General features: G+C 41.2%; 1 protein-coding gene across 8 annotated transcripts in view; it reads left to right on the top strand.

The window, feature by feature from the left end:
• The window catches only part of epha3 (eph receptor A3), a 102,390-nt gene that overhangs the window by 14,654 nt on the left and 59,908 nt on the right, over window positions 1-27,828 (top strand). For 6 of the 8 annotated variants that reach the window (XM_042425905.1, XM_042425899.1, XM_042425898.1 and 3 more), the window contains exon 3: window positions 3,608-4,268. In XM_042425905.1, coding sequence (XP_042281839.1) covers window positions 3,608-4,268 — 661 coding nt within the window. Of the gene's footprint in view, window positions 1-1,008; window positions 1,038-3,607; window positions 4,269-14,068; window positions 15,443-27,828 lie in introns of those variants that run through there. The other 2 variants (XM_042425906.1, XM_042425903.1) reach the window with 2 other exon arrangements.

Raw genomic sequence — 27,828 nt, 5'->3', positions numbered from 1 at the left:
ATAAAGGCTGCAGCTCACACAGACATCTGCTCGCAAACTAGTATGCACAAACACACACAAAATACATACACAAACACATTGCATACACACATTAACACACAATATGCTCATACATAAGAAAGTGAGTGGGACATTGTTCATGTTCATAAACACACATTTGCTCAGTATGTACAGGCAGTATAGTACACATACACACACTTTGCTCTCCACCTTTGGGCCACTTGTTTTGTCATAAACCAATTTTGCTGAAGTAGCTTACTTTTCAGGGAAAGGGCATATTAAATGTGACACAATGAAATATGACAATAATTTTATCAAAACTCTTGAAGCAATGAGAAAGGGGAGGGACAGTCCGGAGTGGATATGTAAGCCTGCTCCATTTACATTTGTTCTATCCTCTTAAGGTTTTCTTATGACAGATCATAGAGAGATAGAAACAAAGCCACAGAGCCAACCAGTTCTGTGCTCTTTATATTTAATCAAAAACTCTATTTTTCAGTTAGAATATTGAATATTTCATGTTTTTACAAATTACTATATTTGGATGAAAAGAAGCAGTAACTATAAGCCACAATTTGTAATCTCACACATTTCAGTTTTGAAAAATGAGAAGTATCAACAACATTTCCGGACTTTTTGAAGTACCAGTGTAAAACCGTCTTCTACACGGAGTGTTGCATTATGGGTTTTTTGTAGCATTAATGTTGCTAGGCTAGCGAGTGTCTTAAAGTCTGTTTACAGTGAGTGTGTTAGAGTCAGTCAGCACTAAAAGTGTTTCGTTAGTCCAAATTAACCTGCAGGAGTTTCTGAAAGCTCGTGTAACGTTTTCCTGCCACGGAAGAAATAAATTCATGACGAGTGAAAACGAGTCCAAAGCGTCTTCGACGTCTCTACTGCAGAAACGGAATATGTCAAGTTGCCAAATACCACTGTGACAAATGATAAGGAGCTCAAAAAGACAAACAGGCAGTCTTATAAATGCTAACTGCCGGAGAAAATAATTTTTGACCGCTTCCAAGAGCCTGACAGGAGAGTGTGTGAGTAACTATACTATGATGTAAGTTATATTCAAAAAGTTTGCCAAAAACAGCTGTTGGAAAAGGGGGGTCCTCTTATAATCAGGGTCACCTTATAGTCGTATTATCATTTATATTTGTGTACCTCAAGCCCGAGCACATTATGCCATCGAGAGCTACTAAACGCATTGAAAAACACTAGCTCTGACCACCTAAGTTACTGGCTCTCGCTAACAAAAGCTAAATCATAACTTTTCTTAAAAATTAACCAGTTAGTTAGCAGCTGTCAAAAGCAAAATTACCCAATACTGACATCCCTATTCTGGACAGGATGAGAGTCTGTCTACTTATGTTTTTAGTACTTTTAGCAGGTAGCTAATATTTCCATTGAGTATTTTTAACCAACAGCACTGACAGATTGAATATGCACAAAAATTTAAATGCAAAATGTTCCAAAAAGAAGACATTTGCGCTGCTTTATATCCTGGCTTAAAGACATTATTTCACTATGACAGAAACAGTAGAACCAGAGTAGAATATATCATTACAATAAGTTCAAGTCAGTACATTGGCTCATCAAACATAATATCAACAGAATCGCTAATCATAGTGGCAGGTCTTGTCTTCCCTCTACTTTCTGTTGTGTTAAAGTCTGTCGTCGAATATTTTTGCATGTCATCACATCATTCAGTCGAGCTATTCATCGCATGACTAAAGCGAGGTGAAATATGAAGTTTAGATTCACCTCTCTATATTTAGCTCCACTTAATTCTGTCTACTTTCCCCTGTTATTGTTAGACGTATCGAGAGGACTACACTCTGATGAATGAGGTGATACTAAGGAAAGCATGACAGAGGAGACTAAACACCAATGAAATACCCCCTCCCCCCTCCCCCTTCAGTTTTCCCCCTCTCTCTATCTCTCCCTCCTTCCTCCTTCCACTCTGCTTTTTAGCTTTATCTTTTTTACTTTTTCCAGCTTTTTCTCCCTCATTCTCCTCCCCCCTCCCCTCTCCCTCTCTCTCTCTTTCAGGGGTGTTTCATTAACTTTACTGTAAGATGAAAAGCAAGTGGCCATCCTTAAGCCTGAGAGCTGCTTGAACACCAGACACTCACAGATATGCTTTACACCCACACACCCAGACACACACACACACACACACAGGCACACAAAAGCGCGTAATAGAAAACCTCGACTTTCTTAGCTCGTTATTAACTTCTGTGTTCGGGCTGAAAGCACCTGCTGTGTCTGCCTGCTATGGGACTTTAAACACTTCACATGAGTCTTATGCGAATGTATATGTGTGCGTTTATGTTTCCATTAATGGTTGTGTGAAAGAAGCGATAATTCAGTTTCCACTTACCAAGAAAGTGTTTTTCTCCCTCTTTGACGAAAGCGCTGCTCATTCAGACACACATCCATTCTTAACTTCACCAAAAAAAAAAAAGAAAAGAAAAGAAAAAGCATCCATTGAGGCCCGTTTGTTGTAATGACTGTCATTTTACCCACAATGAGTCCAGTGTTTCAGGTGTTTGCCCATTCATCATCGCCGTGATTCATTGTTGATTTGCCTGAACAGCGAAGCCAAAGCACATGATCAATGAGTCTTCCCGCTGTGTTGAATTCAAAAGGAATGACCCTGCTTTCTTTTCTCCTCTCCTCTCTCATTGCTTTCTCCCAGTGGAGGGAAAATGTAAGATAGACACGGACGTTCCTGGTATACACTCACATCTGTCTATACTTCGTAGCTGCTTTTTGTTTCATAGTGGATTCAGCACGTTTCCTTTCGTAGCAATCGTACTGTGATGCAGATAACCAAGACTGCAGCTTGAAGTCCTAACGCGTTAGTATAAGGGTGGAAAAAAAAAAAAAAAAAACACTATAAGATTTTGTTAATATTTAACAGCAATTTAGTAGCTTCACACACATTTAGTACAACTGAGATGGGAAATCACTTCATGGTTTTTCTCTGAGATATTTTCACAGTGCGCTAATCTAGAAAATTTGGCTAAGGCAGCAAGTTTGCTTTTAATTAATTTGAGGAATTTACAAGAGATCTGATAGTGTGATTTTTCACCCTTAAGTGTTTATTCGATGTTTAGTATTCAGCAAGTGTATCTGAATTTGAATAATTCATTCATAACTGCTTACAGGGTGGAGATAACTTTATTTTTCTCTCTGCTATCCTCCCCTACTTTCCTCTTATTCCTCCTTCTCTGACTCCAACCCTCCCCTTTCCTTTTCCTCCCTCTTAAACTTTGCTCTCTCTTTGCTTGTCTTTTTTTTTTCCTCAAAATGCTTATTTTCTTCCACCCCTTCATTCTCCGCCTCCCTTATTTTTCTTCTCGTTTCTTAACATTTTTTTTCCCTTCGTCTTTTCCGTCACTTTCTTCCTCTTTACAACTCTGTCTGTTACTCCCATCATCCCTTCCTTTGCCTTCCTCCCCTTTTCTCTCCTTTCTCTTTAATCTACCCTCTTTTTTTTCTCTCCTGTTTATGCTTCTCTGCCTCCCTTGTCTGTTGCTCCTACTCGTCTCTCTCTCTGTTTCTCTCCTCCACTCCTCCTTCTCTCCATCTTATTTTTTTTCAGTGGGAGGAGATCAGTGGGGTGGATGAGCACTACACTCCCATCAGGACTTTCCAGGTCTGCAATGTGATGGAGTACAGCCAGAACAACTGGCTTCGCACCAACTGGATCCCTCGCCAGTCAGCCCAGAAGATCTATGTGGAGCTGAAGTTCACCCTGAGGGACTGCAACTCCATCCCGTTGGTCCTGGGCACCTGCAAGGAGACCTTCAACCTCCTCTACCTGGAGACAGACGATGACCAGGGCAGTCACTTCAGGGAGCACCAGTTCTCCAAGATCGACACCATCGCCGCTGATGAGAGTTTCACCCAAATGGACCTTGGCGATCGCATCCTCAAGCTCAACACTGAGGTGCGTGAAGTGGGCCCCATGACCAAGAAGGGCTTCTACCTGGCGTTCCAGGATGTGGGCGCCTGCGTAGCTTTAGTTTCAGTGAGGGTTTACTTTAAGAAGTGCCCACAAACAGTGAGGAATCTGGCATCCTTCCCTGATACGGTGCCAATGGACTCCCAGTCACTGGTGGAGGTCAAAGGCTCATGCGTCAATCACTCCAAAGAGGAGGAGCCTCCACGAATGTACTGCAGCACAGAGGGGGAGTGGCTTGTGCCTATTGGGAAGTGTCTATGTAACCCAGGGTACGAGGAGAGGAGCAACACCTGCCAAAGTAAGACAGATCTTCTTTCAATCATGCATTTTTATTCCTCAGTAGTTCTGTCATCCTTTCAATTTGTCTGTCATCTTCTTCTTCTTATGTAATATCTCATTTTCCTTTTGCATCAACAACAGGCTGAAAAATTAAATGTTTTGTTTTTGTCCTTGTTTGAAATGCTGTCAGTGACATAATACGGTGTTTACCAGGGCTGCAAAAGTGCTGTTTGATGTGAAGACTCTTACACTTCATATCTGTCAGCCCAGAACCTTTAATGTGAAATGCCCAACCTTTGTGTATACATGTATGTGTTAGTGTGTGTGTGTGTGTGTGTGTAATGCCTTCAAAAGAACCCAAGAAACCCAAAGTGTCGGTGGATAAGTCAGTAATTGTACCTATACATTTCCATGTATGTGTGTGTTGCGTTATATGGGTCTTTGAGCTATAGAGTGCAGCGCGCAGTAGTTCAATAGTAAGCTGCTCTGTGTCACATCATTAGCTTTGGGAAGATCTGAACCAAGGTAGCAAAGATGGGACTGATAACGCAGAAGAAAGGAGAGGGCTGGAGTGGATGGTGAATAATGAAATAGCTGCGGTGATGGTTGTGGGTGTCGGTGGAGTCATGAGTGGGCAGACATTCGAGTCTGGAGATACTCGATCTCACCCTCAAAATATGTTGTCGCCTTTGAGGTGCTGGTAAAAGTTAAAAAAAATATAATCCCAGCTGTCTGACGGTTGACTTTCTTTCTGTTTCCTACATCATCATCATCATCATCACACATGTTTCGCTGAGGACTGATGTGAGCTGTTGCCAGTTGGTTGTTGGAGCGAATCAAAATGATACAGTGATTGGAGTCACTGAATGATGGTTTGGCTCCCGGTGCTACTGATTTTTGTTATATTTATGGAATAACATAGCGCTCATGCAAAACATTCCTTACCTGAGGATTTTAACAGCAGATGCAGCTGTTTTCTAGACAACTTGTTTATTGAATGTAATTGTCTGTTGTTCCTCTTCATGTTTTCAATTCATTTGAGCTAAACTACTTTGTCAAAAAAGATTAAGTAAAGGACGCCCCTATGGCAACTTTTATATCCCCTTTGGGATCAAGCAGCCAGTGGGTTCAAAGGTTAAACGGCATAATGGGCCTTTCATCTTAGCACATGAGACAGCATCTCAGTCTGTTTAAAATTCAGAGTGTAATATGCTTATTTTTTTTTCTTCAGGTGTAGGAAAGGGTTTTACAAGCATTTTCTTTATAGAGGGTTGCACATATGCATAAAGATATAAAATAACTCAACCACTTGTGCAAAATTAAGTTTCCAGTATGTGGCTCCTGCGGCTGGTCTAACAGTTTTCATCAGTTACAGTTGCAGTACTTTGTCAGTGTTTCTCCGCAGTGAGATTATTTTGAGTTAGCAGCTTGTCCAGTGCAGCAGCTCCATCATGTTTTGCATCGGTAGAAAGTGTTGCTTCTAATACATTTAAATGTAAAAGGGAATTTTATATTTAAATACTGCAATGCATATGGTGTGTTACATAAACTAACAATAGACGTGGTATAAATACTCACTTACTTCAGGTTCCGCTGGTTTATGTTTTTCTATATTTTATTTGTCTTCATCAGACAGAAAACTGCTGGCAGCGGCAGACAGTGTTCCTCTTTTCTTAGTTTCAGAGAGCTCTTCACTCTGCTTAAGAAGCCAGACGCAGCATCTATTTGAGAGCAGCCACCTCTGCACTGCGGCTGCACCACAGTGACTTTAAAGTTAAAATAGTGTTGGAAGTTTTGGAAAAAAAAAAAAGAAGTCTAGCTCTGTCTAGCTCTCTTATCCTAGTTATTGTAGCTGGTCCCAAATGCTCCCATGTTCATCAGCTCACTCCTCTCCAGAGCCGTGCCCAGTGTTAATTAAAGATCAAAGGCAGTCTACCAGGTCATGCCCCTGCTGTCAGGGCCAAGGGAAGCTCTTTTTCTGGGGCAGCGGACTCCAGGCAAGCCTGTCTCGTCATCCAGATGCAAGGAGAAACTTTGCTGCAGCTGTCAGATGGAAACCTTGTATCTACAAAATGTAAACACACTGAAGGAGAAGTTAAATGGGGGGTTTTCTATCGCTTTAATTAAAACAAACAAAAAACAGCAAATAAAAAAAGAGTTAATGATATTAATATGATATAGTTACTGATATGCAGACATTGATCAGTCAGTGTTATCTGCCTCTGAACCTTGTGTTAATACCTAAAACCCCCTGAAGTTATTCATTAGAATAGTTCTAAAAGGGACGTGTCCCATGATGTCATTTCAGATTATTTACGGGAAATATTTTAAACAATAGATTAATACAATTTGTGGAAGCTTGAAATGTCGCCTTAAAGTTGAAGATACAACAATGGAACATTTTGTAGACAAATTCTCCCCACCCCCCTCACCACCACCACCCCCACCCCCACCCCACCCGCAACCCAGCCACCCCTCCTTTCACGTCCTGTCTCTCTGTGAATTGTGTGAATGTTTGGATGTATTTGACAATCTCTTATTAGTTTCAGAGAGGTCTAATGGACTCTAATAAGGTCTTATGTTACTCTGGAGTGGGACAGCTGCACCAACAGGCCCCCACAACCCCCTGCATGCAGCCATCAGGGGCCCCAGCGCGCAGCTCGCTCTCCAGGCCCCTCTGTGTTAACAGATAGATGAGTGCACGAGGTTAGGTCACCGTACAGACAGATAGCAGGGATGCTGAAAACATATTTACAGCGCTACAGCCAGCTAAAACACATAGAAACAGATGTCTAAACCATGTATTTACAAGTCACAGACCTGCAAACAGACACATATTGGGCTCCAAAACTCCACGCAGGAGTTTGGTTGTGTTTGATTTTTCCCTCTATAAAAAGAATGTATATCGGTATAATATTGTTGTGTTCAAAACCTCTTCAAGGATCTCACCAAAATACACAAACTGGTTGAAGTTCAGCAAAGATCACAAATGAATAATCAAGTAATTAAACATAACATGCTGTCAGGTAGCGGCGGTTAAGTAGTAGATTTAAGAGCGTGGCGAGCGAGGTGTTTGGGTTGAGTGCTGTTGGCTTTGACTGTTCGCTCTGAGTCAAGTGGATGGAGCACCTTCACTGAATATTTCATGCTTTGTTTTCTTTGACAGGACGCTTCAATGCAGCATCTTCCATTTACCTAAGTCTCTATCCGAGGAGGAGGAGAGAGAGAGAGACAATACGAGAGCAGTTGTCTTTGTTTATACAGTCTCCAAAGTGTGTTCAATGGCTTTAATAGAGTACACTCCGGTATTAGACTGTCATTATCTTGCTGAGCTGTGTGTGTGTGTATGTGTGTGTGTATATGTGTGTGTGTGTGTGTGTATGTGTGTATAGCCAGAAATGTTTGTGAAAGCAAGGATGTTTTTTCAGTGGCGCCTTCAAAAGAACACATGAATTCTGTCTGGCTGTGGAAATGGGACACCACGCATGAGCTGCAGTTATAAGAGTGTGTGTGGACGTGTGTGGACGTTTGGGTTTGGGTGTGTGTGTGTGTGTGTGGCTGATGGCTGCATATGTGTCATTACATGTTTCACATGATTCAGACTATTACTGTGAATGTATTTTGATATTTCATCATCTATATTACAGCAGGAGATGTCATTGGATCTTGTGTCAGGGTGAAACTGTGAGTTTTCATACTGTATGATTTGAATGGACATGTCAGTCATCATCTGGATTACTGTATGTTTTGTGAACAGACTTAAGGCTTTCTACAGAGAATGCGAGGCTGGATCTAATCTAGCTAAGTCGGTCTTTCATCTGTCATTAGAACAGACTGGAGCAGGTGAACTAACTCCTATCTACCATCAGTGTGAAATTCCTGCAACCCTAATTTGATCCTGAAACAGCGAACGGATGTCTGTCTGTAGAGTTTGTGCGTATGTGTGTGTGTGACGTGCATGCGTACGTGCGTGTTGCAAATGCAAGCAGCTGTTCTGTTGTACGTTAAGGGGAGACCCAGGTTTACATTCTTGCTGGATTTATCAAGACACACAATCCTTATACTTGCTAGCACCATAATGCTTATTACAATTACACATACAGTAAATCCACACACACACAGACGCAGGGACACACATACTGCCTGAGTTTTTGGTCTTGCTCAGATTACTTATTATAGGTAGAAGAAAAGAAAAAAAAGTACTTTATTAGAAAGAGAATAAAAGTTAGTTTGTTAAGTTTTAAGGTACTATAAAGTAAACGGGAATTCTACTTATTTCTAATAGATCATTTTGATGTTTTAAATTTATTTGTATTTGATGACTGCAGTGATCTTTTCCCAAATAACAGTGCCTTTTTTCTCCTTGTTTACTTCCTCTGCTTCTTCCCCCGCTCTCCTTTCACCCCAGTGGCTGATGGTCTTGGCTGCCGGTTCAAAGCCCGCTGTCCATCTCATGTCGAATGTTTTATATTACTCTCCACTCTCTCACTAAAATGATTTAGCTGCTGCCTTCATGCAAAGACAGGCTTTAGCTTTCAAGCAGACATGCCAGATCCGCATTACACATATTTCATTGGCTTTTGTAACACAAAGTTTACATCAACCTGACCGATGAAATACTGAAGTTTTGCTTTCTGAAAGGATATGGCGTCTATTTAACTATTTAATTCTAAGCAAAACTCTATTCCGCAATATTTTAGATATTAGTACGGCCATTCTCACTCAGTATCCATACACATTTCAAGTTGTTTGTATGGGTTTACTGGTCCCAATGGTGGAGAACCAACATCGCCGGTGAAGAAACTTTAGCACTTAGTTTGCCAAAAGAAAAACAACACATACTCATATGCATATACATACATACACACTCCAATAGGATGCAAGTTCTGCTCTGTTTCTGCTAGATGTGTTTTTCTTTCTGAGTTTCTTTTGGAGTCTCTCTGCCCCCTAGGGATCAGAAATCCCTTAATGCATGCAACAAAAATTGTTCCAGTGCTGTTTTTAGCTTGACCTTCTGTATTAGTTATACAGTGCATGGCCTGAGGAGAATAAAACCGTAGATATAACTTATCACACGATTAAAATACTGAAAATCATCAACCTCGACGTTAAACATTACGGTTTTATTTCGAATACTCTTTCTGGTCAATTACCGTAAGCGAAGCAGAAGAGTTTCAGCCACGCCGTTGCTGTATTCGTTCCACAGTGCTCACATTTTCGTTCTTATTTTTCTCATCACCCATATTGTTTTTTGTTCTGTGTTTTTGTATATATTTTTCTGCCAGACTGTTGAGGCTGAGTGCTGTGAATTCATGGAGCTATTGGCTCTCCTCTGGTCCCTTGGAAGGACTCTGTTTGTTTGTGTTGGCCATTATATAACTGCCCAGCTCTCCACAAGAACATGTCAGTTCAACACACACACACAACCACATCAAAACGCACACACACAAACACACACTCACCACCACATCCCCTCTAAATTGCTATGACAGAATTTCTAGTCCAGCAACAGGCTAATATACATCACTGCTTTTTTTTTCTTTTTGTCACTAATATGTGATTGCATGTGTGCGTATGTGTGTTGTAACCTTTATTTATCCCGTTCACAGTCAACTGAGCCATTTTTTTCCTTTTTCCAGCAGCACCCGGCTACACATCATAGTTGCGCACGTACACAATCGGAGCTACACAGTCTCACACAGTACAACAATAGCCTGTTACTGCGGGGCATTCATTTCCTCGTTGAAGGGCACCTCCACACTTTGTGTTCAAGAACGGGTGTTACTCATATACATCCGCCACACACATTTTCAAAGCCAATCTAGGCATTCACATCAGTTCTCGCTGTCCTTTGTGTGTGTGTGTACGTGTTTGTTTGGGTGAATGAAGTGTTATACTGTACATGGCTCTGTTCTAACACTAGTGTTCCATTGCATCAGTCTCCTCCTCTCTTGTCACTTTAGCTTAGTGTGGAAGCTTTCTCTGCTGCAGCCTTTTGGCTGTGTGCTGCCTGGAATTTAGCCATTTTGGAATCTGAAAAAGAAAGGAGAGGCTGGAAGAAAGGACAAAGCCTGGATTGAGTGCTCCAGTTAGAAAGGTCTTGAATCATGATGTTAACAGTGAATTTTACTAAATTAGCTAAATGTGAAAATACACTCATCTTTTTTTTTTTTTTTTTTTTTTTACAGCTGAAATCAGTGACCCATTCCAACTTGCTACAACACTTACGCAAATCAAAATGAGTACAACCCAAGCTCTCTCCCAAACAGTAGCAAGTGAGCACTCTCTCCAGAGAAAGTAGAGAAAGCAGCATCTTTTTGGGAATTTACACCTCTACACCTTTGACATTCACCTCATCTTTTCATATGTGTTAAAGAAAATCCATGCATATGCATCTATACACAAAGTTGTACATGCAGTAGTGATGAAAAGCTTTTTTTTGTGTTAACAGTGTGTCTCTACAAGTGCCCAAAATTTTGTACCCCTCCAGTACAATTTGACTTTTTGAGGATCTTCCATAACCTTGATTTTTTAAAACAAAAAGAAAAAAGGAGCTAATTAAAGCATGCTGAGAAGCCTGCAGCAATCATACTGACTCCCACTTCACTCCGCAGCAGCCGGGAGGGAAATCTGACTGGAGGGAGGTGAAGAGAGGAAGGGAGAGTGAGAAAGTGAGATAGAGGGAGGGAGAGGGAGAGAGGAGAGATGATGAGCATAGAGTTAATTAGAGACCATTCCACTGTTGTCCAAAGGCAGAAATAACTCACTAAGCAAGGCAACTCAGCAATAATTGTGTATTTGCTCACATACTGTATGGTCTATATACATACTTATGTGTGTGTGAGAGAGAGAGAGAGGGAGAGAGAGAGAGAGAAAGAGAGCATGCATTCATATGCTCATTGCCCTACATGCAGACTAAAAGATTTCATGAGCATATGTCTGTTTGTGTCTCAGTCCCTCCCTCTCAGTCTACTTCTTGATCTCCGCTTGCACTCATACAATATACCAACGCAGCGCTGCTCGTGTGTATGAGTGTGCATGTGTGTCTGGCATGCAGGGCCAAGGAGGAGGCTGTAGCCAAGGATGCAGCAAAGGTTTGTTCATTCGGGGTATTATTGCCTGTTTGCTTTTCTCTTTATGGGCCTTCAACTGCAGGCTGGGGGTGGCGGGTAAGCCTGCCACCCTGGGGCCCTGGTGCTGTTGGGACTTCAAAGCTGTTGGTAACCACAGGCTCAGGAATTCAACTTAACACACACAGAGACAAATACATCCAAATGCACACAGACTCACACACACACACACACACAACCAGGCCCTAAAACAGAAATGGAGGGATAGATAGATAGGGTGTTTATTTGTTGGAGAGGCCCCTACCAGTTGACAGGATCACTTCACAGTGGTCAGTCTTTGTGTGTGTGTGTGTGTGTGTGTGTGTGTGTATGAGAATACTGTATGTGTGTGTGTGTGTGTGTGTGTGTGTATAGTACAAAGGGATATGGTGAACATGCAGCTTGTGTGAGCACAGTAAAAAAAAATAACGAAACATATTTAATTTATATATGAGTGTGTGTGCTTCCATACAGTCCACATACGCAACCGACAAGTACGGCTTAACACTGAGGGATGATCACTGTGGGACTCTTGCTGACATCGCTTTTGCGTGTATGTGCGTGTGAGTGCGTGTCAGTGGGTAGACAAGAACAGAGAGACGGACACAGTGGGGAAACGTCCTGTTTGACAGACACAGTGGTGGTTTGGATACACATGTAATGTAGCAGGGGAGGGGAAATTTGGGAGTTGCACAGGAAAGTCACTCCATCACCTCTGATAGATGAGAGGGAACGAGCCGGGGAAGGAGTAGGAAGAGGGAGGAGAGGAGGGGGAGGCGAAGGCAAGAGAGAAAGAGAGTGAGCTGTCACTGGGTTATAGACCCCTGCTGAAAACTCTCTGGCACAGAATGCCTGTTTTGTAATTTGTGGTGTTAGTGCTATCAATTAAACATCCACAAAGAATGACATGTCATGTTTTTTTTTTTTTTCTTTTTTTTTATGTGCTGCACTGCTCCACTAATCATCACCGCTGTGTATTGCTTTCAAACATTCCAGGAAGTTGGCTGATAAAAAGATTTTCCACCACAATTTGAAGACAAACAGGTCACAAGATAAAACAATTATGAGTGACATTTAAATGCTTTTCTTTTCTTTGCCATTGTTACCTTAGTTATTTAAGTCATCACTAGGGCACTATTTTGCATAAAATAACAGGAAAATGTAATGAAAAAAAAACAAAAATTGCAAAGTCCAGTTGGATAATGAATTGGAAAGAAGCCATGTGCAGGAAATGACTAATATGGACTTATAGCACAATCTGCAGCTCATTTGAATTTAAGACATTTTCTTCTCACTTTGTATTACTACACTCTATTACTATTATCAGTGTCTCACCTTGCAACTCTCTGTCTTTGATCATGTGAATTAATCGGATCCATCTGTCCACCTTCAGTGGGGGACGGAGTTCAAATGGTTGCACAAAAGGCAAATTAAATGGCCATATAGAATACAGCCACAGCCTATCAATGAGCCTAATTATAATACTACTGCTACTCTCAAACATAAAACGACTTTTACTATAAGCGATAGACACTTAATGTCTCCTTATTTAGCTCATGAATAAAATAGACCTATTACTGTAAAGCTATCATGTGTGATGTCTGCTGTCCTTGGTGCTGAAGATGTGGTGGTGACCTCAGCTGCGACCTCAGACACATATAGGGACCACATGGCGCCTGTCAAGTGTCTTGCTTATCTAAACAGGTCCTGTAGGCATGTATTGCAAGTTGTCAGAAGCATCATCTTGTTGTATAGCTGCGATGCGATCAGTGAATAGAGGCCTCTCAGTGTCATTTCATTTGAAAAAACATAAATGTCTGTCTTCCAGCAGCTGTCTGATCTCACTGTGATGCTATATCACAGATGTCAGCATGACAACCTTTCCGTTTCACTGCAGTCTTTAATGACAGCAAAACAAAGACAGAAATGTCTGTTTTAAGGCTTCTGAGAGTATGGCACGGCATGGAAATCTACTGATAATTCTACTGCATTGATGTTAGCCGGTTACCATATTTAAAATTACAGCAATCTCACCATCACCATTTTTGAAAATTTCTGATCAACTTCACTTTCTCTGCAACAGCCTCTTGCTGTGCCCCGTTACACAAAGTGTTCTAGTGTGGAATAAAAGAGTTTCCATTGAAAACATTAACATTTTGCTCTAACGGTAAACTATGTGACACATATGAATACAATACAATCAAGTCAGGGAGTCATTTTTGTTTCAATAACTCACAGTCACTACAAATGACATCCAGCACTTTTGTAGTATTACTTCCTCTCTATGCCACTAACATTGTCCCACACCAACCACTATCTACTGTTATGTTTTATTTAGTTATTTTTCAATTATCAATGTTGTGATACTAAGACACTGCAATTTGCTTTGTCGCTCTCATTTATTTATTCCATTTATGTAGCCAAGGCCATGCTGACCTGTGAACATACGTACAGTAACTGTGGGTTTAATGTGTTTTCACTGCAAATCAGTATTTATAGAAATCTTTGCATCACTATATACATTTATGGTTCAATCTTCAGGAACTTTGAACAAAAAAGGCAGAGTACAAAATTTGACTCCTTGGTTTACCCTTAGCTGCTTTGGGTTTTTTGTATTTATTTTTTTTGTACCTGTGTCTGCTTGTGTGCTGCTGACCTTGTTATGGTAACCTTGGTTTTTTTTATTGTTTGTGTCTTCCATCTTAATCAGGTCTGCAGGAAGCGAGGCTTCAGAGCTCCTCTGGGATATATCCTCATATACTGCATGGTGTATACACATCTGTGTGTGTGCATGAGAGAAAGAGAGAGAGATAGAATGAGTGCAGTACATAACTGTAAGAGACATGTCTGTCAATATATACAGGTCATTAGTGGACTAGAAGTCAGCAGAGGTGAGAAAAAGAAGACAAGGTGCTTACCACTGCGGAAACTGCTTTTCACTGACACACACACACACACACATGTGCGCGTGCACATAGATTCTGGAGCTGAAATTAAAATGTACGTCATGTTCAGTGCATTTACAGTATGTCTGTCAAACCAATCCTTCATCCACCAGTCATTTTTTTCAATGCATTCAAATGTTCTTCTGTTTGTATTTACCCATAAAGACATCACTTTCCAGTGAAAACGCTGTATGTTTGGCTGGGGCACAGCCTTGGGATTGACTGGCTGCCTTCAAGAGTTTTTCTCTGCTTTTGACCCTGAGCAGGCTGAAGTGGATCAAAGGAATCTGGTCAGGGGCAAGTTTTATAAATCCTACCAGGAAAAAAATGAAAAGGTTTCACTTGACTCTTCAGGTCCAGTTAAAGGTCCTAAGGTTGTCAAATTTCTTTTCATGCACACTGCAACTGAGCTTCCTGAGGTATTCTGTAAGAGATGCTCTGGCAGTATGGGATAACACGGCTGTTCTAATATTTACAGCAAAAGCTAGAAGTTGGCATTAAATCAAGTTTGTTTATGGTGGGAGTCACACTGGCAAATATATACATAGTGCCCTTCCATTTGTGATATTTATTGAATATTATATCATCAAATAGTAAAGACCTGGGGCCACATGCATAAAACGCATATGCATTCTTTTTGTCAGATTTATGTATCTGTGCTATGCATGGTTCTGTTTTATACATCTCAGCAAGAGGAACTGCTTGCATGTGCATGAGCCTTATTTCCACTCCCACAATTAGCCATAAATGGATGAAGACATGTAATTAACCTGCCGTTTACATATTAATACGCTGCCTGCTCCACCAGTCTGTACACCTGTCAATTAAACAAATGGAGAGGAAGAAGTGCTGTTTCACTGATTGTGTTGCGCCAGCGAGGTTCTCCAACAGCCAGAACAGCTGTCACTACGCACGACCGTTACACACGGCTGTGTGGTTCTTTATACCATCCATGTAATTAATTCATCACATGGACCTGTAATCCATCGTTGGTGGTGATATCTCAGAAATGTAATCAATGATTAGTTTGTAGTGCTCATATCTTTAGAAGTTATTTCACAACTAAGGATAAAATAAATAGAATATTAACAGCAGAATAAAATGTTGACTCTTGTGTAAATTCAAAGAATGATAAAATTCATCACACAAAAGTAATGTATCATTGTTACCTTACTAAATGTGCCTTTTATTAGCATTTTACAAATCTTTGTGTAAACACTACGAAAAAAAAGAAAAAGAAATCATCCAATCAGTGCAGCTGTTTATCAACCAACACAAACAATGTTTTACTAAAAGATTCCATCTCTCACCTTATATTTCATCTCCACCTCATCACATCAACCTCAGATCGCTCTAGAAAAACTGGCTGCTCTAAAGAATGCGTGAGGTGCACACAATCTCACCGAACATTCATATTTATATATTTATATATTTATAAATACTGGTTTATGTGCGGGAGATGGTGTATGCATGGTTTTTGTATGTATCCTTTATGCATCTGGCCCCTAAACTGCAGTTCAATTGAATGAGGTGGACTTTTCCACTCTGGTGAAGGGACAGCATCTGCTTCCCGGAGTTTATGAATGTTTGGATGATGGGAACCAGTTGGCCGCTGGCTGCGACTATATTGGGCTATCATGGTAAAAACAAAGTGGAGGCACAAAGCCATAATAGATGAAAAAATGACACAGCGGAGAGAAGCAGTTCAAGTACGCAACCGTTCTCTGTACAGTTACATGCTTCACTCTCAGTAATGTGCTCAGGAGCTCAATGAGTTTTGGAGTTTCATTGAGAAGTTGAGAAGGTTTACACCTGGTTAAGATCTCAAGGGCACAGGGCATAGCTGACAGATGACTGACCCAGGGCAGATCCAGGACATGCTGGGGCAACAACATCTCAAAGGAAGAAAAGGGAGAGCTGAAGAGACTTAATCTCTCTCTGCTGGCATGGAGCCACTAGACATGCTGAGAATAAAAACACTCATTTTGCTTTGCCTTATGGCCATCTTTAGCTGCAAAGAAATTGCATAATCCGATGTAAATCGACTCCATTCACTCATTGTTAGAACACACACACACACACACTTCCCTTGCATGAACACCCAAAATAAAGTATACCATCTCAAGAGAACTCATTTCTCAGCTTGTGCCCCCACTGAAGAGTCACTGGTCCCAGACAGTCCTGTCTTTCTGAAATGATCCATAGAGTCCATGCATCCCTGACTCTTCTTACTCCCACAGCTGATGGAGATAAAAGAAAAGGTCTCTGCACTTATTGCATACTCTCTATCCACTGGCAAGAGGCAGAGTGATGACATTTTACCTTCAGCCATGGTGGTTGACTTAGAAACGGTGTCAGGTGGAATAACATGCCCTCTAGTGTTTAAGTGTACGTGTCTCAATGTGTGCAACTGTGGAAGTGGAGTGGTTCATTTGCGTGTGACATATACTGTATACTATACTGCTGCGTATGCATATGAGTGCGTTTGAGTGTGTGTGTGTGTGTGTGTGCTGATTAAAGGCGGTCAGGCCTCAGTGATCAGGCCTTTAGCTGTCCCTGCACTCTGAATGCCAAACACAACAGAGCATGCCCAGAGCAGCCAAGCATGGAGAGTGCAACGCCGGACAATCTTAAAGGCCTGCAGCTGTGTCTATGTTTGTGTGTATGTGTGTGTGTGTGTGTGTGTGTGTGTGTGTGTGTGTGTGTATTTTTGTGTGCCCTCTTCATTGACCATTTCAAGCAATCTAGATAAGAACAATTCTTACTCAACACACAAGTTTAAATCTCCAATTACCAATTTCCAGCATCTAAATAAAGCACTATATTGACTGTATGTGTATGAATTCATACTTTTAATGATTTTCCGTTATTATGCCTCCACATCAGCGACAGCCGTGGTGGGCAGCCTTATGTTTTCGGGTTGTCCGTCCATCTGTATGTCCATCCGTCCCGTTCTCATGAATGCGATATCAGGAACCCCTTGAGGGTATGTCTCTCTCATTTGGCACAAACGTTGTGATCTCACAAAACAAGTTTTAGGCCATAACTCAAGAATTCAGACGTTAATTATGACAAATGTCTAATAGGATAAAATGATGAAGTGAACTGATGAAAAGGTCAACTTTGCTGTGACATCATAATGTTCTGCAAAAAGGCCTTTCTGGCTGTTATTCAGCACCAAACAAGGAATGTTTTAGAATTTGTAGCTTCTTTGCATTTTGCTTTCCCAAGGTTATGATGTCAGATGTCTATGTTAAACATGGTCCAAAACTTGAGGTAAATGTATTTAAAAATGCTCCCTGAAAGTCAAAAGCCATGGTTATTGCTACTACTTCCTCATGATGACATCAGGTTGATCGGGCATGCCCACAAATGGCTGCCCATTCTGTAGCCTTTGTTCCTAAGTTGTTGCTAATTTTGTTTTACGAGCTGCTCACATTGTCCACTCGTATATTTTGGATCGGAATCTGGCTTGAACATGTAGGGATGTATTTGTGAATTTCCATTTCGAGTGAAATCCTACTGCTACCGTTTGTTTACGTAGCCTCCCAAACTGCCGGACGTCAACCGAGAATTTCCGGAAGCTAACCAATCAGAATAGAGTAATGGGCCGTAAAGAGACAGGAGCTAAAATTGAAGGGCCGCATAAAGGGCCCGTATAACATAAATAAGGAGTTATTTGAACAGTTAATCATCCACAGATATTCTAGTAGAGCTCCAGAATAAATATATATAGACTTGGAAATGTGCATGATATGTCCCCTTTAAAATCTGAAGAGTGTGCTTTTGAATGATAGTTATATTTATACCTCCCTTGATTCAATACATGTTGAGTCAACATACATGTTGCTGTTCATGGTACATTTATTAAGAGAGACATATTCTTATTATTGTGTTTGTATTTCATATCTGTTGTTTTTCCTTTTATTGCGAAGCACTTCGTGAGTTATGCTGTTGAAACGGGCTAGAAGAAAACTTTACGTACTTACTTTGCCCCCCTCAGATTTCTGTCCACAAGCTTAATGCTCAAGTAAATGCGGCTTGTTTTGTTTGGAGACTGTTGGGTCTCAACGGTAAGGTTAAAATTAATGAGTATGAAACAAAGTTATTATGTCCGTAGTGTTAAGCTGTGATATCAGCTGTGATGTATTATATTATTGCTGGTACAGGGAAAACACATGCAGCTTTAACTTCCTGCCTCATCATCTGGATCCCTTACCAATACCAGTGCTGTGTGTCAACAAGAGTTTGTACTGCCAAAAATGTTTAATGCTACCTCTCTCAAACCAGAGGCCTCTCTCTCTCTCCGTCTTTGTCTACGTCCCTTCTCTCGTCGAGGCCGGAATAAAGCGTCACTTATACCAGGACAAAGGATCCGACCTTTAAAGGTTCAGGGATACTGTGGAGATGAGCACTGACCTTTCTTACAAATTACACACACTCACTCACAAATTCTCTCTCTCTCTCTCATACACGCACACACACACACACACACACAAACATGCATGGAAGGTTAGAAGTGGAGCGGAGTGTGGAGATGAGCAGAGAAAAATGGCAGACAGCAGTGTCCAACAAGATTACTGTACTCATCATCCACAGATTTCCCACCTCCTCCGATTCATTTCCCTTCATCTTTCCCTGTTCAAATGGATGGCACCAGGCATTTGTCAAGGTGAAGGTAGCACGGCCCACGCCTAGCGATACAACCGACCAAGTTTTCCATTTCTTCCGCTCTGCTGGTCTTTTGCTATTAAGTGTTCAATTTCAGCACCTGGAGCCGATGCCAAAGTGCAAAACCTCAAGGAATGTTAGAGAAATCTCACTGATTAATGCAAGGCCTCCGCACAGACTCCTGCCTGTTTCCCTGATTTCCTGACAGGCTTTGTACTGCTGCTGGTGAAAACAGCTATATTGATGTGTGGATACCGGCCTTTAACTAAAACCTGGATATTACTTTTTGCCCACTATCTATGATATATGATATGATATTTTTTTGATTTAATCACTACGCAATACATACACAGAGAAGTAGTTTGGTTTAATCTGAATGAGTGTGACCATTTATCAGATTCAAAATCATTCAAAATTTTTGTGTCCTATGATCTCAGTTCCATTTCAGAGATTCACAGGAAAGCACTTTTATACTCCACTATTAACATTTAATGAATGACTATCAGAATATCAATTCTTTCAGCACAAAAAAGAAAAAAAACCCAACTTATATCAATAGTATTCAGTTGTGGTTTGCTAAAATACAGTAAGATTCTTGACAAAGCGTTGTGGCGATTAAAGATTACTTTAAAAGAAAAAATAACATCATTTAAACATAAATTACTGGTGGATCTTGAGTTCCCAATCAAGAGGTCTCATGTATACCATTGGTTCTTTTGTGTGTGTGTGTGTGTGTGTGTGTGTGTGTGTGGGTTGAGTTGGGTTGACAGCTCAGTGCCAGGGGTAATTGAGGTGTATGTGGTATTGATGAGACCCCAACTCTAATGAGCTTTAGCCAATTAATCCATCGATTTACATGTAAATGGCTCCTGAAAGGTTAGTGGCTCTAACCGCCATCTGCATGTACTTACCATGCTAATGTCGAGATGAGTGACACGTACGCTCTCAACACGCACGCAGAAACGTAGGGGTTGAGAGACGGAACGTGTGGGAGAGAGAGACATAACCGCTTGATCGCTGATAGATTGCGCTGCATCCCATTATCGGCAAAATAAGGTGTTAATTACAATGCCATACATTAACCGCGGGTGTACACACCTTTTAATTATGAAGGGAACATCTTTCATCTGGTCTGTCAGTCTCCCCCCCGCAGTACATCTCTGCACATCAGTCTGTCTAGATGTTGTTTTTTTTTTTCTCTATGCATTTTTTGCCATCTTTTATTATTTATTACTATATTATCACTCTCTTGTTCTTGCTTTTTAACCTAGACAAGAATAAATTTAAGTGGGAAACAGCAAATAATAAGTTATTTTTCACTCAGGCATCTCAAAGATCTGTGAAGATTTCCAAGAAACTTGTGGGACACACAGGCATCAAGAGCAAATTTATATCTGGGAGTTCTGTCAGCAGACATTTGCTAGTTTTCACAACTATAAAACTTCTTCAAAGTGACTTAATTCCAAAGTTTAGGTGTGTATTTGCTGCTTCAAGCAGTCGTCGGAGAGAGCTGTGCAGCATAGCGGTCTCTAAGAGCGTTCTAGTTGTACAGTAATTACTCTTTCACTCCACATGCATTTACACCTCTCCTGCTAGTGTGAGGATGCTCCAGTGAAGAATAGCTCATTCTGGTTGAATGAAAATGGGCTCTGTGAAGTCTTTCACCTAAAACAATGCGATAATGCAGAGCTCTGCTATCAGCCAGCTAACTGACTGGGGTTCAGTGTTAATTACCAGTGTGCTCAGCTTAACCGAGATATTCTGTAAATTGTCCCCAGGTGGGGAAAGAATAGGCTCTATCTTCATTTGTCATTGCGGCAGTTGAGCTAATTATGATGGTATGTGTGTGTGTGTGTGTGTGTGTGTGAGTGAATTTTGCTTGGGAAGGTTGGTTTTTTTTTGTGTCTTTTGTGTATGTGTGAGAGTGTTTATGGGCCACTTGAGACTGTTAGCTTCTGTGTGTGTGTTCATGTGTGAGTTACAGTATGTGGTCCTCAACATGAGTTCATTGGTCCAGCTTGCCTATAGTATGTTTGTGTGTATGTCCATGCCTATCTGTTTGGAGGGTTTGTGTGTGTGTGAATGTGGTGCATTAAAACATTTCGTTAGCCTCTATACTTTTGTCTTTGTTTGCGTGTGCATGTGTGTATGTGTTTGTACATCCAAACAAGGCGAAACTGGAATTGGCACATGCTAAAACATGGAACTTCCAAAGCCAACAGTCCTGTTAAGTGAGATGTGCTGCGTTATAATGATGCCATCTATCACTCCCTTCATCTCTCCATTCCTTTATCCCCCTCACTGCTCCATCTCAGTCTCTGTGGCCTCATTAATTTAGCTTGGACTATTTACAGGCCTATAAAAACAATAAGGAAAGAGAAGAAGGATTTTACTGGCACGACAGACGCTTGCAGCGCATGGGAAAGATGAGGAAGCCTGTTGAGTTAGATGGAGCATACCACATCACTTTCAGTTAATTGCGCTCTATTATTAACATCTGGTTAACATTGGAAGATGTTTCCATATATGCAGTATGTTTTTTGACATATCACAGCTAGTCTGTTCAATAATTCAGAGCATAAGCCTAGCTGCACCGATTGATAATTAGGAATGGGAGAGACCAACTTAACTTATAGATGTATCTTTTGCAATAGAAAGATTGGAGCTTAGAATTTATTGATATAGAAATAGTAATATAATAAGGTCTAACCTCTTATCACCCGCTGTTCTGTCAGTGGGACACTATCATAATACGGAACCTTTATGGACTGCCTGTACTATAAAGAGTAATATGAATTTAAATTGGTAATATATGCATTTATAGGTAAGATTCTTGTCTTGTTAGTTACTTTTATTGTCATTTTTTTCAGGAATAGAGCCCTTGCACACAATAATCAAGGTACAATAAGGCAGAGTATAAATGAAGCCTTAAAAATATGGTGTCTACCTACCTTCAGACCATAGACAGTCCAAATGTAATGAGACCAAATTCATCACAAGGGTCTAAACAAACAAAGCTTTAGGTGATTTTAAGTCAAATTGTATGTGGTTGAACATTTTTCACATTTTACTTATTATTATAATGTTATACCATTAACCATTGAGTAACTATACCTATTTACTCAAAGGTTAATAGTGGAAAGTGTCAGGAAAGATGGATGGGAATGGAGGATGAAAGGTCCTGAGGTCTTTGGATGCTACGTTCCTTGTTACACCACCTTGTTACACCTTGTTGCATCATAACCAGCTGTGCTTAGGGTATGATGCAATAGATCATTTGTCATACTTTCCCATGTCCTTGCCTAAGTTTATATCTCAATTGCATGTCGGCTGATCTTCATGCTACTAACATAGACACACTGGTGCTTATTTTGTGTTTTTCCCACCCACTATTTTGGAGGAACACTGAACAAATGCTGTCATTGGTGTTCATAATCTGTTGCCTATTAGACCGTCCGTCCTACTAAGGAGTGTTTGAGGTTCAACAACTTTAGACTACAAGACTCTTGTCGGCCGCTGAACTATGGTAACCTGTGACTGCTGTCAGCGAAGAGTATGTAATACACACTATAGGCTAGCCTTTATGGGGTTGTAATGTGTGCTTGTTGCCTCCTGTGAGGCTTAAAACATAGGGCCACATGAGGCTTTGTGGAGCTCAAGGTCTCATTGAATGGGAGGCCACTCACACATTACTGTGTGTGTGTGTGTGTGTTTACTAGGCAGTAGAAGAGGGGGTAAATGGAGATAAAGAGTCAGGAAGGGAGTAGGGATGGGATGAGATAAAGCAGTTGGTTTGTGCAGGTGTTTTGGAAATGCATTAGAGGGTTTTAGCTGCTATTCAACGGTTGCAGTGTTTTTTTGTGTTGGATGTCACTGAGATTCAGATTTTCAAGAGAGACCTGAGAGAATTATCATGACAAGCAAAAAAAGTTGCAATTAACGCACATAGAATAAGTCAGTCATCTAAAAAAGAAAGCAAGGCTAATATGTACATGTCTGATGAGCTGAAGAGAAAGAGTCTATAAAGACTGTGAACTCTGTGCAGCTTTCATATTTTTGCGTACATGTCACCACACTGCGGTCTGCATCTGCCTGCAATGAGAACCCTTCACCAGGTTTCTTTTTAATGATGGACTGTTCTGGGTGGCTGTTACTGGGGAGAGTGGGGGTTATCACCCTTCTGCAGAGTGAAATACCATGTGTGCACCCAGCGGGAGAACATTCCTGCTAGCCCCATGATTTCCTCAGGTCATTCATGCAGTCCTCATCCCCACTGTAATGGTATTGTCCTGGGGCTCAGCCGCCCTGCCAGGCCCCCCACGCTTCAGCCTTTGGCCTCCCTGACAGCACTGCCCTTCAGCTGCCTGTCAACCACGCCAAGCCCGGGATGGTTGATGGGTGAGTGGGAGGGGTCAAGAGGAGGAGGCCTGCGCCGGGGCTAACGCTACATTCAGGTCATTTGAACATGATGGTGAAAATGATAAAAAATGCTGTTTATCTATACTCAATTTAAAGTCAGTGTCTAACAAAAGCTGAATTTCTAGTCTACTACTCATTGTAATAGATTTTTAGAATCCCTTTCATCTATATGAAGTGTGCAGCGTGATTCAGAAAGTGTGTGCTCGATTTTCAATAGCTGCCAAAGATGAAAAATGTACACACATCTTTGTGGCAGAGAAAACACACACTGACTCGCATTAAACCATGAAACGGTCATATTTTTAACTGCATGTTATTGAACTCTTTCGATTGCCAGCATGCTTTTCACACCCTGGAGAGCAGAGAGCATGTTTTAGCATTCCCAGCGTCTGGCACCGAGAGTTGCAAAATATCTCTGTCTATGCTTTCCACGGAACGTCAATAGTAAAGTGACAGTCACATAACAAAATAACACCTCCTTTTAGCATTTGCTGAGCTAAACGCTGTCACACACTGTCTACACACTTTCTGCTGTCACTTTATTTTGTTCTATGATAAAGAAACATGAGCGTGAGGCTGTGCGAGCCAAGCGGAGGAACACAGTAGCCAGTGCCTTGTACAAAGCGAATCGGCCGCATTGACTAAAACGGATGTATGGAATGAAAGCAGAGGAGGACGGACGGCATCTGCCTCTACTTATGAATTCAACAAAGAGTATGCAACACACGGCTTCTTTCTCAAAGCTTCTCTCTCTCTCTCTCCCCTTCCCTCTTTCTCTCTGCATTCTGTGTGTGTAAAAGGGGCTGTTCATCATTATTCAAGGACGGAGCTGATTAAAGGTGATTAAGCCCTGCCCATCCATCACTCTCGCCTTTCAGCCTGTCACTGGCCCCAATATTAAGGGGCACACCATTGTATGTATGTGTGTGAGAAAAAAGACTGACTGTCCATCCAGCTATGTATTTTCCCAAATATTCACCATTACACTAATTGCAAATAATTTCTCAAATAGAAAGCAAAAATATACTGTTCTTGGCTCTTTAATAATGCTGCTTAATACTGGAATAATACACAAAAGTATTCAAATCGGGGTTTGAACTTAAATGGGCCATGGTAGTCCATTCTTTACAGGATTCTACCCTGTGACAAATGTCTCCTTTCTCCCCTGACGAATGAAGGCAGCGAGCGCCTTAACATTAACCCACAGTATCACTAACCAATGATGCTAAAAAGAAAGGATCAAGTAAGAGTTGAATGATTGATTTTACATCTTATTCTTGTGTAATTAGATCCTTAGACGGACAGGAAGCCTTTGAATAAATTGCATAGACTGGAGAACGAAGGAAGTTCATTAAAATGATTTTTAAGACTCAGATACCTCACAGGTTTACATTCTGCATCTGTAATATCATTTCAATAAAAACAAAACAGAGAGTCAGTGTTTTCCCCCGAATATGGCTATTCTCAGGGTGGAAATGCTTCCGAATTAACATTTAGACCATCACGGGACACTAAAACTGTCTAGCTTTTTAAGATTGGTGAGGCGGCTTTCATGGCAGGTTTTACAGAGTGTTGAGTTAAGTTTCACTAGATGTGGTCAGGGAAGGAAGCTGCGGATGACAAAGACTGGCTGGTATCTGATTTCTTTTAAAAGGACAATACCAGCTTCACAATGTGAGTCCGCTTTGGTTTCTGCTGCCCAAAGAAACGCTTCTTTGATGGGGAAAGGGTGTGTGTGTGTGTGTGTGTGAATACCGTATGTGTACTGATGGTGACGTGGCACGGATACCCTCTGAAAGTTTTGTGTTTAACTCTGTCTGTATTGTTTCCTCAGGAAATAACCGCGGTGTGACTGATACTAGCACACACACACACACAGACTCACAGTCTGCTGTACAAGATCCAAGAATGATAATAATAGCACAAGGCAAATGTGTGAGGCGAACAGTTCTCAATATGTGCACTTGAGCTTGAGAGCATCCGTTTATACAGAAAGAGGTTGCGTGCGAGCGTGTAAGAATGAGAGCCGGGTGTACCGTATTTGCACAGAACAGCAACTCCGGTGAAACCTGTAAGCCTTGCTTTGGGAGGAAGACGAGTCTGGTTATTTAACTTGTGTTCCCCACTGAAATGAGCCGGGGCTGCACAGACTCCCAGTAACATTTACTCTGCAGGGTGCTACACTGGAAATACATTTCTGCTGAACACGCACTTCTCCAAGTGTCTCAACCCAACCACCACAAAACACCCACTCCACCGCACCCCTAGGACACAAAGTCACAGAGATAAAAGTTTAGAAAGTCATGACTTAGTCATTTCTGAGCAAAGGTAATAAATGAATGTGATAATCCAGGGTTTTACATTTGTCGTATTTTGCCTTTTAGATGCTAAATATAAGTGACTTTTTAAAAAATTTGTATCTCAGTTCAACTTTCATTTTGCACACTCTCACACATTTCTACATATTTTTTTGTTATATACTCTTCTCTCTATCTGTGTCTTTAGACTGAACACAAATTTTAGAGGTAGAGAGATTGCGTGCAAAGAAAAATGCATCGTGCATTTTTCACTCGAGCAGAAACATTTGCACGTATCCCGGGGCTTATGAATCTGCTTCATAAATGTACAGAGACTAAGAGGAAAAAGAAGAGAGACCTGAGGGAAACAACAAAAAGAACAGGAGTGTCTGATGAGTTCAGTCAGATGCTGAACACACACACACACACATATACACACACACACACAAACGGTTGGTTGCTACAGTAGTAATGTCACTGGTACATGGGGTGTTTGGCACAAATAAACACAAACTGTCCAGTGGACAATGACGCAATGACAAAATTAAGTTCGCTTACTGTCTGAATACACTGTAGGGCAATACACTCCTAATACATAACTATGTTCTTAATCCAACATATTAAGAAAACTATACTGTTAAAATACGACAACACTAAGCCAATTAACAGCAATACTTAGCTGAGCTGATCCATCGTCCCCACGGTGTTTGGATCCTGCCAAATTTTGCAGCTATATTTCAGTTATATTTACAGATAGCTTTCCTGTAGTCCAAACTGCTCAGGAGTGTCCCTCGTGTCAAACAGTCTTCATATCATAATTGGTCACTAGTGTGTTGTTTCAAACACACTAGTGCTGTTAGTGTGCCTTCCAAGTTTAGTCCAGGGAGTTTACTTTAAAGGGACCCCTGCAAATGCTAACCATGCTTTCAGCGATGTCTCATCACTATACACACAATATATTGTTTACACTATCAGCAGGATTCTATGCCTATATATGTCTGCACCTGTGTGTTTGATTTGTGGCAGATGTGCATTTCTGTTAGTATATGTATGTGAAACACAAATTAAAGAAAAAATGAATGATTCACGTCAATAGTTAGCATAATTCGTTATTTGCTTCTTTGTGTGTGTATGATTATGTGCGGGTGTGTAATATGCAATATGCTGCAGCAGCAGAGGGTGATGGGAGTTGTAGAGGTGGAGCCACAGGAGAGTCGGGAGGGGGGGGGGGGGGAGTAAGGCGAGAGTCTTGATGTCTACTTGGATCGTGCCAGGATGTCTGGGCCTGTCTGTAGTTCACCTGCGCTGGTCTGTCACACACACACACACACACACACACAGGCAGGAATGGGTGCACACATACAGGCAGCAATACACACAAACACACACTTCCAAGGGCATTGTATGTATACATATGCATTCTCACCCTCTGCTTCTCTCTCTCTCACACACACACACACACACACACACGCATAACGTACTCTTAAATCACAAGATGCTGATTTATAGAGAGGTTTATCTCTCTCTCTGTGACCCAGTAACCGCTACCCCTGGGTCTCTCTCTCTCGCTCTTTCACTCTCTGCAGTAACACATGGCGGGACACCCTGTGGTGAGGTGTGTCAGTTGAGGAGTGATTTAGCGCCGCTCTGCCCCCAACCACTGCTGAGACACCTGCCCCATGAATTCCAACTGCACACACATACACATCCGCACATATTTCTATGGATGCACACAGATGCTTGCATTTGTACATGTGCATACAGTATGGGCACATGATGAACACACACATAGTAGCTTTACTGGCATAATCTCTTCACACACAAATAGTCCATATTGTCTGAGGAGACCCTATTTTACTGTTTCCACAAAGCTTTGCATACTTGGCTCTTTGTGAATCATCATCTAAGATATTCAGTTATGAATATGCCAATTAATCCTTTTCAGAGGGATTTGATACTGGACATACTGGATGGCAGGGAGAGAAACACCCCTGATCCTTTTTGTTCAAATTAGCTTCCATCTGCAAGTTATCACGATATGTTACAACATCAGCGAAATGCCTGAAAGAAGCTCACAGAGGAGTGTTCTGACTGGCTTCAAGTTATAGCTATAATGACACTATATAAGAGCTATAATA

The sequence above is a fragment of the Thunnus maccoyii genome, chromosome 11 (genome assembly GCF_910596095.1).
Source record: "Thunnus maccoyii chromosome 11, fThuMac1.1, whole genome shotgun sequence".
Lineage (NCBI taxonomy): Eukaryota > Metazoa > Chordata > Actinopteri > Scombriformes > Scombridae > Thunnus > Thunnus maccoyii.
This window is presented reverse-complemented; position numbering and strand designations above follow the sequence as displayed.